We start from the raw sequence: 12,246 nt of genomic DNA on the forward strand, positions 1-12,246 counted from the left end.
ACCCCACATGAGAGAGAGAGAGAGAGAGAGAGAGAGGGATCCGCCCCATAGGAACAGGAAACCTACAGAATAAAAGGAGGCGGTCCCCTCTCCTCGTCAGTTTAGGTTTCCTGTTCCTATAGGGACTCGGCTTACCTACAGATGAAGAGGATCCCTGGGCCATGCACCCGCCTGCCAGGGCCGGCGTTAGGGGCAGGCAGACCAGGCAGCTGCCTGGGGCCCCCAGCTAGCGGCAAGTCACGCAGCCGCTATGGGGCCCCTGTGAGGCAGGGGGGCCCGCCTGCCGCCAGCGCCGACTCCCCCGCCACATTGAACTATGCCAGCGTCTGCCGGTACAGTTCAAAGCAATGATGGAGGAGACAGTGTCACCTGACGCTCCCTCTCCCATCATTCCCCGCTCTGCCTCTGACACAGCGGGTTGATCACACTCGTTTAGCGGCCTGAGATCAGCGCATGTAAATACAACCGAAATGCTTCTGTATGATGTGCAATATGTTAGCATTTGGGGCCCCATTTTAAACTTTGCCTAGGGCCCCACTTTGCCTAAAACCGGCCCTGCCGCCTGCGCCGGTGTCCGAGGGAACTGCAGGGGCTGCGGTTCCAGAAGCAGCGGCGGGGGAGCCCCTGCTTGCAGCCTCCCCCCTCGTCTGGCCGAACATCCATGGTCCGGGTCCGGTCACCGTGGGTCCGCCCGGCACCATGAGGACGCGCGCGCTGCAGCGGCCGGCTTAATACTTCTGGCCGCCGCATGGTGAGTGAGAGCGGCGCGTCTAACCCGGAAGTCGCTGGAGCACTTCCGGGTTGGTCCGGGGAGGCAGGAGATTCGGCGGCAGATTTAAAAAGCAGCGCTGGCGTCGGACCGGTGTATAAGATGGCTTCACCGGCCGACGAAGCGCACCTGCCCGCAGCAGAACAGCGTTCTCCCAGCAAGGAGAGAAGCGCTAGAAGCAGCACAAAAAGTGGTGGTCGGCCTCCAGAGAAGGGATCTACCACCAAACGAAATCCGCCTCCAGAACTGGTACCTGTCAGCTTCACTGGGTGAGTTTTTTGAAAGAATCTCTTCCTATATGCTGATATATATTCCTCCTGTATCCTTCCTCTAGACTAAGAAAAGGACACACAAGTCCAAGCACAAGGAATGTGCTTTATGTACGCAGCCCCTCCCAGATGATTATGCTAAAAAGCTGTGTTCAGAGTGTATCATACAGACCTTGCGGCAGGAGAATATAATGACTCCATCAGATGTCAGAGCCATAATCCGGGAAGAAATGCAGGGTTTGGCGCAGACAAGCAGCACCAGTACCCGTCAGCCTAGCAGGTCCCGATCTCCAGTTAGTTCTGAGTCAGAGGATGTACATATCCTCGGGCGAAGCGGGATCTCAGCCGAGCTCATCCGAAACTGAAGGGGGGCTTTGTCTACCCAATAGCAGTGTGGATAACTTAGTAAAATCTGTCAGGAGCACGATGGGGTGCTCAGACGAGAAGGAAAAGAAATCGGCTCAGGACATAATGTTTGCGGGGTTAGGACAGAAAAAACGTAGATCCTTCCCCGTCATACAAACTATTAAAGAAATTATTAAAAAAGAATGGGATAAGCAAAACACACAAGAGGTTTCCTGCCATCATCCTCTAAAAGACGCTATCCCTTCAGCGACGAGGAGCTGAATTCCTGGTCAAAGGTGCCAAATGTTGATGCCGCAGTAGCCTCCACAACCAAGCAGTCGGTCTTACCAGTGGAGGATTCAGGGGTCCTGACAGACCCGCTGGACCGTAAAGCAGAAGCTTTACTAAAAAGATCGTGGGAAGCTAACACGGGGGCGTTCAGGCCCGCCATATCTAGTACCTGCACTGCAAGGTCGCTACTAGTATAGATGGAGCAACTGGAGGAACAGATTAGAGGTAGAACTTCGAGAGGGTCAATCCTGCCGAAATTCCCTCTAATGAAAGAAGCAGTAGCATTCCTGGCTGATGCCTCCGTGGATTCGCTACGCCTAGCAGCCAGGTCAGCCGGCCTAGTGAACACAGTCCGGCGAGCACTCTGGTTAAAAAAACTGGAAAGGGGACACACAGGCCAAAGCAAAACTTTGTGTGATCCCCTGCCAGGGAGAGCCTTCAGAAGACGCCCCTTTACCAGGAACAAATCGTTCGAAAAAAGGGAGCGATGGGAGTCGAAGGACCCGAAGCAAAAAGGTGACTTTTTTAGAGGGTCCCATAATCCAAAACGCAAATACCGCTAACCAGGAAGTGGGCGGCAGATTAAAATTCTTCCTTCCCAAATGGGAACAAATAACATCTAGCCAATGGATTCTGGACATTGTGCAATACGGCCTAAAATTGGAATTTGATCGAATCCCTTGGGATTCTTTCATAGTAACATCACCAAAAGGACAAGATCAACAAAGGGCTCTGGAATCAGAGATCCTATCTCTTCTATCTAAAGTCCTGATAGAAGTTCCCTGGGATCAAGAAGGGAAGGGGTTCTACTCCCCTTTATTCTTGATCAATAAGCCAGATGGTTCATTCAGAACCATCATAAATCTCAAAAGATTAAATTCCTTCCTGCGTAATCATACCTTCAAAATGGAATCCATTAGTTCTACCATAAAACTTTTATTTCCTAGGTGTGTCATGGCCGGAATAGACTTCTATCATCTTCCCATACATGCCGAACATCAGCAGTACCTAAGGGTAGCAGTCATTCTGGAAGGACAGGTTCGTCACTTTCAGTATGTAGCAATGCCATTTGGGCTTTCTATGGCTCCCTGCATCTTCACTAAGGTGATATTAGAAGTGATGGCTCATCTACGCCAACGGGACACTTTGATAATACCCTACCTAGATGATTTTCTAGTAGTAGGGAACTCTATACTTCAGTATAAAACTCGTTTATCTAATACGATCTCGTCCCTACAGGAGTTAGGTTGGATCGTCAACTTCGAAAAATCCCGGCTGAATCCAGAGACCGTTCAAACATTTCTAGGAATCCAGCTAGACTCCGTAAGTCAGAGATGCTTCCTTCCTCAGTCAAAAAGACTGACTATACAATCAAGGGTATCAGAGGCAATGAGCAACCCCTACATGACACTAAGAAAAGCCATGTCTTTACTGGGATCATTATCATGTATCCCAGCTGTACCGTGGGCACAATTTCATACTCGTCAATTACAGTATGAAGTATTGTCAGCTCAGGGATAAGATGAACATCTGGAAAGTAAAATAACTTTCCAAAGATGTTTTAGAATCTCTATCCTGGTGGCTAGACATGGAACACCTTTCAAAGGGTGTACCATGGATAATAGACCCTTCTAAGATAATTACCACCGACGCCAGCCCTATTGGGTGGGGTGCACATATGGAACATAGTCTGGCCCAAGATACTTGGGACCAGGCAGAATTGACGTGTTCCTCCAATTGGAAAGAATTAAAAGCGGTAGAATATGCCTTAAATCATTTTCTTCCGCAGATTCAAGGAGCAGATGTAAGAGTTTACTCGGACAATTCCACCACAGTGGCATATGTGAACTGTCAGTCTGGTACAAGGTCAGGAAGTCTAATGACCATAGCAGCAGACATCTTCCAGCTGGCAGAGACTCCTCTCGCATCCCTAACAGCCCTGCACATCAGAGGTGTAGAGAACATCAGGGCAGACTACCTCAGCCGAAACGAGTTACGTCAAGGGGAATGGACCTTAAACAAATCCATATTCAGAATGATAACAGAATCATGGGGGATACCACAGACCTATTTGCCACAAGAGACAAACGGCAAGTAAAGAGGTTCGCTTCCCTGAACTTCATGGATCACCCAGATATGTTGGACTCTCTCCACCATCCTTGGAGGTTCAAACTGGCATACGCCTTTCCTCCGATGTCTCTGATTCCACTAGTGATCAGAAAAATCAGGAGGGAACAAGCAAGAGTGATCCTCATTGCACCGTTCTGGCCGAAAAGACCATGGTTCTCTTGTCTCCAGACCATGTGCCTATGCGACCCATAGATTCTCCCATCAGAGAAGGAGCTGCTGTTCCAAGGCCCCTTTTTCCACCCGCAAGTGAAAGGTCTTCACTTGATGGCGTGGAATTTGAGAGGCAACTATTTAAGTTCAAGAGGGTTCTCAGTAGAACTTGTAAACACCCTCTTATTGAGCAGAAAAAGATCTACCACCCTAATATATAGTAGGGTGTGGAATAAATTTTTGGATTTTTACACCGTACCGTTCACTAAGCAAGTTCTGATTACACCTATTCTGGAGTTCTTGCAAAAAGGCCGAGAATTAGGATTATCTGTAAATACCTTGAGAGTTCAGGTCTCGGCCTTAGCTGCTATATTGCATCCATACAGGGCTCCTAATAGGTAGATCTCCAGATTCATAAAATCTTGTGAACGTAGTAAACCGGTCCATATTCCCCGTCTACCTCTGTGGGATTTAAATCTAGTACTAGAGGCCTTAACCAGCTCCCCATTTGAGCCACTAGATTCCATACCTTTAAATGTCCTGACATATAAAGTAGCCCTATTGGTAGCTCTAACCTCAGCTAGAAGGGTTAGCAACATCCAGGCCCTATCAGTAGACCCACCCTTCTTACTGATATTTCATGATCGGATAGTCCTAAAACCAGACCCCTCATACCTCCCTAAGGTAGCATCCACCTACCACAGATCGCAAGAGATATTTCTCCCTTCCTTTTTTGATTCACCTATAACTCCAGAACAACTTAAGTTCCACACCTTAGATGTCAGAAGAGCCATCCTGACTTCTATAGAAAGGTCTCAGACATGGAGGCAGAGTAGGGCTCTGTTTGTCTCCTTTCAGGGCCACAAGAAAGGACATGGGGTCACAAGAGCTACCATATCTCGATGGATCAGAGATGCTATCTGCTTGGACTATACGTCAAAAGGCGAGATTCCTCCAGTGGGTATAAAAGCGCACTCAACACGAGCCATGGCTTCCTCCTGGGCGGAACAAGCAGATGTACCGATTCATTTAATATGTAAGGCCGCAACTTGGTCTACACCTTCTACCTTTTACAACCATTATAGACTCAATCTATCTACATCTTCTGATCTGACCTTTGGTAGAGCTGTTCTAAGGGTACCGTCACACATTGAAATTTTCATCGCTGCGACGGCACGATCCGTGACGTCGCAGCGATCGTATGATCATCGCTCCAGCGTCGTAGACTGCGGTCACACGTTGCAATCACGGCGCTGGAGCGATGCCGAAGTCCCCGGGTAACCAGGGAAAACATCGGGTAACTAAGCGCAGGGCCGCGCTTAGTAACCCGATGTTTACCCTGGTTACCAGCGTAAACGTAAAAAAACAAACAGTACATACTCACCCGTCGGTGTCCTTCAGGTCCCTTGCCGTCTGCTTCCTGCTCTGAGTGCAGCCGTACAGTGAGAGCAGAGCGCAGCACCGCTGTGATCTGCTCTCACTTTCCGGCCGGCACTCAGAGCAGGAAGCAGACGGCAAGGGACCTGAAGGACACCGACGGGTGAGTATGTACGGTTTGTTTTTTTACGTTTACGCTTGTAACCAGGGTAAACATCAGGTTACTAAGCGCGGCCCTGCGCTTAGTTACCCGATGTTTACCCTGGTTACAAGCGAAGACATCGCTGGATCGCTGTCACACACAACGATCCAGCGATGTCAGCGGGTGATCAAGCGACGAAAGAAAGTTCCAAACGATCTGCTACGACGTACGATTCTCAGCAGGGTGTCTGATCGCAGTAGCGTGTCAGACACAGCGATATCGTAACGATATCGCTAGAACGTCACAAATCGTAACGTCGTAGCGATGGAAATTTCAATGTGTGACGGTACCCTTAGTACAGTAATCCCACCCAAATAATGACTCTCTGAAAATCTCTCATGTGGGGTGCTGTCGTGGCGAAGGGTAAAAAGCCGGATTACTCACCGGTAATGCTCTTTTAATGAGTCCACGACAGCACCCATTTACTACCCTCCCTAAGTTATGCACAGCTCTTCCTTTTAAATTCACAAATAATGGTTGTATAGAGTTTAAGATATTTATGTTGCTGAATAAGAATTAATACTAAAGCTTTTGCGGTTCCCTTTTTGTACTCTGTAAACTAAACTGAGGAGGAGAGGGGACCGCCTCCTTTTATTCTGTACGTTTCCTGTTCCTATGGGGCGGATCCCTCTCTCTCATGTGGGGTGCTGTCATGGACTCATTAAAAGAGTATTACCGGTAAGTAATCCGGCTTTTTCATTCAAAAAGACAAATGGCGCTCTTTCCCTTCCGCGCCCTGTCGTGCGCCCAAACAGTGGTCCCCCCCACATGTGGGGTATCAGCGTAGTCAGGACAAATTCTACAATAACTTTTGTCATCCAGTTTCTCCTTTTACCCTTGGGAAAATAAAATGTTGCTAAAAGATCATTTTTGTGACTAAAAAGTTAAATGTTCATTTTTTTTTTTTTTTTTTTTTCCCTTCCATGTTGCTTCTGCTGCTGTTAATAAACTTCTTGAATGTGGTTTTGAGCACCTTGAGGGTTGGAGTTTTTATAATGGTGTCACTTTTGGGTATTTTCAGCCATATAGACCCCTCAAACTGACTTCAAATGTGAGGTGGTCCATTTTTTTTTTTTTTTCCACAAACGCACGCAAAAATTATCAACCTAAACTTATCACTATCATGAAGCCCAATATGTCATGAAAAAACAGTCTCAGAACTGCTAGGATCCGTTGAAGCGTTCCTGAGTGATTACCTCATAAAGGGACACTGGTCAGAATCGCAAAAATGGCCAGGTCATTAAGGTCAAAATAGGCTGGGTCATGAAGGGGTTAAAGAGGGGGTTTGGCAGAGGTTGTATCTTCATTGCAGATAAAATCCATGTCTGTCATTGGGGTGAAAATGATTTTGACATGTAACAAAGCAGTCCCTAACTTTTATAGTGTGCTGCTCACTTCTCTATATTTTTGCTATGAAATTTCTCTCTAATGTCTGTGCACACTGTTCCTTTTGTAATGGTGTGGTTTTGTTTTGTTTTTTTTTGTTTGTTGTCCCCATCCCCACTAGGCTTGACTTATTATACAAGTGCCCATTGTGCGAGCAAGGAAACTTGAACAGAAAAGACCTACTGGATCATTGTAATGCCATGCACTCTTTAGAAGTTGCACAAGCGGTAAGTCTTTCTTTAACTTTCATATGAATATATAAACTTGGTGTGAATAAACTTATAAAGTCCCATTACACCGGCCACGACAGTGCTGTGTGGCTGCTGATATCAGAGAGGGTGTACCTGATGGCATCTGAAGCTCTTCTTTAGATTTGTCAACCTGGTGATATCACACCAACTAATTAAGAGTCGCAGACCACATCAGGTAGGAGGATGTGCTCACTCTTTCAATGGTAATAACCCACTGTCATGGAAAATTAATTTGGTCTAATTGTGTGTGTGTGTGTCACAAAATACTCAGTATATACACAACTTGAGATGTCAGTGCAGACTACTCACTGAAATTGCTGAACTGTTAAATCTTATCAAATGAAAGGGGGGGGGGAAAAAACAGGAGGTCTCCAGACTGTCACATGTGCTCCGTGTGAACCTGCTTTCATCTGTGAAGAGCACAGGGCGCCAGTGGTGAATTTGCCAATCCTGGTTATCTGTGGCAAATGCCAAGCGTCCTGCAGGGTGTTGCACTGTGAGCACAACCCCCATCTGTGGATGTCGGGCACTCAGACCATCCTCATGGAGTCGGTTTCTAACCGTTTGTGCAGATACATGCACACTTGTGGCCTGCTGGAGGTCATTTTGCAGGGCTCTGGCAGTGTTCCTCCTTGCACAAAGGCTGCCGTCACACTATATCAGTATTTGGTCAGTATTTTACATCAGTATTTGTAAGCCAAAACCAGGAGTGGAACAATTAGAGGAAAAGTATAATGGAAACATATGCACCACTTCTGCATTTATCACCCACTCCTGGTTTTGGCTTGCAAATACTGATGTAAAATACTGACCAAATACTGCTAGTGTGATGGCAGCCAAAGGCTGAGGTAGCGATCCTACTGCAGGGTTGTTGCCCTCCTACGGCCCCCTCCACATCTCCTAGTGTACTGGCCTGTCTCCTGGTAGCGCATCCAGCCTCTGGACACTATGCTGACTCACAGCAAACCTTCTTGCCACATCTCTCATTGATGTGCCATCCTGGATGAGCTGCACTACCTGATTCACTTGTGTGGGTTGTCGAGTCCGTGTCATGCTGCCATGAGTGTGAAAGCACAACCAACATTCAAGTGACCAAAACATCAGCCAGAAAGCATTGGTACCGAGATGTGGTCTGTGGTCCCCACCTGCAGAACCACTCCTTTGAGTGTCTTGATAATTGCCAATAATTTCCATCTGTTGTCTATTCCATTTGCACAACAGCATGTGAAACTGATTGTCAAACAGTGATGCTTCCTAAGTGGACAGTTTGATTTCACAAAAGTTTGATTTACTTGGAGTTACGTTCTTATGTTCTGTTTAGGTTTTCCCATTATTTTTTGAGCAGTGTGTTCAGCACAGCGAGAGGGTGGAATTTTTGCCCCTACTTCTTTGGAAGCTAGCCCAGTGAGACTGGATGGAGAGCATTTCTCAACCGCAATCTTTAAGTCTTGCCACAGTTTCTCAGTGGGATTTACAGGTGCATCTCATAAAATTGGAATATCAAAAAGTTAATTTATTTCAGTTTTTCAATACAAAAAGTGAAACTCATATTGGTCATTACAGCGTGATCTATTTCAAGTGTTTCTGTTAATGTTGATCATTATGGCTTACAGCCAATGAAAACTCAAACGTCCTCTCATAAAGTATTCTAATTTATTAACACGCGTGGAAACTGATTTTTAAAATCTGAAATGTATGTTCAGTAAATGCACTCAATACTTGGTCGGGGCTCCTTTTGCATCAATTACTGCATCAATGCGGCGTGGCATGGAGACGACCAGCCTGTGGCACTGCTGAGGATATGGAAGCAGAAGTTGCTCTGATGGCAGCCTTCAGCTTATCTGCGTTGATGGGTCTGGTGTCTCTCATCCTCCTGTTGACAATACCCATAGGTTCTCTATGGGGTTAAAGGGAACCTGTCACCCCCAAAATGGCTGGTGAGGTAAGCTCACCGGCATCAGGGGCTTATCTAGAGCATTCTGTAATGCTGTAGATAAGCCGCCAATGTTACCTGAAAGAGGAGAAAAAGACGTTAGATTATACTCACCCAGGGGCGGTCCCGCTGCGGTCTGGTCGGATGGGTGTCTCCGGTCCGCTCCGGCGCCTCCCATCTTCGTTCCATGACGTCCTCTTCGGGTCTTTACGCTCCGGCGCAGGCGTACTTTGTCTGCCCTTTTGAGGGCAGAGCAAAGTACTGCAGTGCGCAGGCGCCAGGCCTCTCTGACCTTTCCGGCGGCTGCGCACTGCAGTACTTTGCTCTGCCCTCAACAGGGCAGACAAAGTACGCCTGCGCCGGAGCCGCGGCGTAAAGACCCGAAGAGGACGTCGTGGAACGAAGATGGGAGGCGCCGGAGCGGACCGAATACACCCATCCGACCGGACCGCAGCGGGACCGCCCCTGGGTGAGTATAATCTAACGTCTTTTTCTCCTCTTTCAGGTAACATCGGCGGCTTATCTACAGCATTACAGAATGCTGTAGATAAGCCCCTGATGCCGGTGAGCTTACCTCACCAGCGATTTTGGGGGTGACAGGTTCCCTTTAAGGTCAGACGAAATTGCTGGCCAGTCAAGTACAGTGACTTTTTTTTTTTTTTTTTTTTTTTTTACCTGGTATTGGTAGTTTTGGCAGTGAGGACAGGTGGCAAATCCTGCTGGAGCATGAAATTTCCATCCCCAAAATGCTTGTCAGCAGAGGGAAGCATTAAGTGCTCTAAAATTTCCTGGTAGACGGTTGTTCTGACTTCGGTCTTGATAAAACACCGTAGACCTATACCAGCAGATGACATGGCTCCTGAAACCCTCATTAGTTGTGGATAGGAGTCTCACTTTTTGTATTGAAGAACTGAAATAAATTAACGTTTTCTTCTCACCACGATGGCACCCACTGAGAGTGGGGACCTGCCCATAGGAACAGGAAACCTACAGAATAAAAGGGGTGGTCCCCCTCACCTACTCAGTTGGTTTCCTGTTCTTATGGGAACCTGCAAAATAAAGGAGTACCTGGGCCAAATCGCAGGTGTCTGTAGGAACGGCAGGGTCTGTGGCTCCAGGAGCAGCATTGGGGGATCCCTGCTTGACATGCACGCACACACGTCTGCCGGTGGATGATGTGAGGCCAGGATCTGATAGAGGCTGTCCTAGCTCATGCGGTGTGGCAGGAACAGACCAGCACTCATCTAGTGGAGCAGGGTGTGGGCATCAGGCCTTGACTTCTTCTAGGCATTCTGTCCTGCCTGTAGAGGACTCTGGGGTCCTATGTGACCCTCTAGACAGCAAAGCAGAGACATTACTCAATAGATCAAGGGAGTTCGGCACCAGAGCCTTTAGAGTGGCTGTATCCAGAATGTGTACAGCAAGGTCAATACTTGTGTGGGTGGACCAGCTGGAGGAACAGATCAAGAAAGGAGTGTCTAGAGAAGCTGTTGTCCTCTATTCCATTGATCAGGGGAGCCACAGCATATCTAGCTGATGCTTCTGTGGAGTCCCTACGCCTGGCGGCGAGGTCAGTTGGTCTTGTTAATTCTGCTCGTTGTGCCCTATGGCTGGAAGGGGGATGCGCAATCAAAGTCTAAATTGCGCGCAATTCCATGCCAGGGTGAGTTCCTTTTTGACAACGCGCTCGATGAGATCCTCAAGGCGGGAGAGAGAAAGAAGGGGTTCCCTAACCAGTCTGTTCTGTCCTACAGGAGGGCCTTCAGAAAGCAACCATCCAGTAGAAGGAGGCTTATGAAAACCGAGATTGCAGGGACACCAAACAAAAAGGTGCCCTTTTTAGCGGATCCTATTCCAGGAAGAGTAATAAATTCCGTTGACCCTGACCCTCCCGTGGGTGGCAGGTTAAAATTCTTTTGCCACAGATGGCGGGAGGTGGCATCTAATCCTTGGACCCAGGCCTTGGTAATATCTAGGTTGAAGCTACAGTTTCGTCGGATTCCTTTGTCATGACCTCTCTTAGATCCCCGTCACAACAGGAGGCTATTGAGTTGGAGGTTTTGAGTCTGTTATCTAAGCATGTCCTGATGGAGGTCCCCAGAGACCAGGAGGGAAGGGGATTTTATTTCCCTTTTGTTCCTGGTCTCCAAGCTAGATGGTTCTTATAGAACAGTCATTAATTTGAGGAGATTAAATACTTTCCTTCGATGTCACACCTTCAAAATGGAGTCTATAAGATCGGCTATTTAAACCTTTTTTTTATTCCCCAGTTGCTTCATGACTGTCCTGGACTTGAAAGATGCTTATTACCATCTGGCCATACATGTCGAGTTCCAGCAGTACCTCAGTGACTGTCCTCATGGGAGGTCAGGCCCGACATTTCCAGTTTGCAACAATTCCATTTGGTCTTTCTATGGCCCCTCGCTTGTTCACAAAAGTAATGTTGGAGGTGATGGCTTATTTACGCCTATGGGACACTCTTATTATCCCATACTTGGATGATTTCTTGATAATGGGGAGAACTATTTCCCAATTTAGGGGTCACCTTGCTAACCATTTCATCATTACAGGCAATGGGCTGGATAATCAACCTGGACAAATCCAGACTAGTCTCGGTAACTCTTCAATCCTTCTTGGGTCTACACCTAGATTCAGTAAGACAGAAATGTCCCCTCCCCGAGGCAAAAATGCTGAGAATAATTAATAAGGTTAGGACAGCAATTGATAACCCTCATATGTCCCTGAGAAATATTATGTCTCTTCTGGGGTCCCTCACGTCCTGCATACCAGCAGTCAAATGGGCCCAATTTCTTACTAGATGTCTGCAGGATGAGATCCACTGTGCGGAGGAGCGTCTGCAAGGTCACCTCGGTGGTAAGTATAACTCTGTCGTTGGACGTAATAAGCACCATAGCCTGGTGGTTAGATCAGGATCATCTTTCGGGGGGGTTCATGGGTATTGAAACCATCCAGGATAGTTACTACTGATGCTAGTCCTGATGGATGGAGAGCTTATATGGATGATAACCTGGCCCAGGGGCAGTGGTCCATAGAGGAGGCTGACTCCTCAAATTTAAAGGAATTAAAGGCAGTCAGTCGTGCTTTACATCACTTTCTCCCATAGCTGCGGGGGTCTCATGTGA

The 12,246-nt window shown here is 47.4% G+C and overlaps 1 protein-coding gene across 1 annotated transcript in view; it reads left to right on the forward strand.

The window, feature by feature from the left end:
- LOC143782685 (E3 ubiquitin-protein ligase RNF138-like) overlaps positions 1-12,246 on the forward strand; it is a 51,072-nt gene that overhangs the window by 6,038 nt on the left and 32,788 nt on the right. Inside the window, exon 4 of the mRNA XM_077270410.1 lies at positions 7,041-7,146. Coding sequence (XP_077126525.1) covers positions 7,041-7,146 — 106 coding nt within the window. The remainder of the gene's footprint in view (positions 1-7,040; positions 7,147-12,246) is intronic.

The sequence above is a fragment of the Ranitomeya variabilis genome, chromosome 6 (assembly GCF_051348905.1).
Source record: "Ranitomeya variabilis isolate aRanVar5 chromosome 6, aRanVar5.hap1, whole genome shotgun sequence".
Classification (NCBI taxonomy): Eukaryota; Metazoa; Chordata; class Amphibia; order Anura; family Dendrobatidae; genus Ranitomeya; species Ranitomeya variabilis.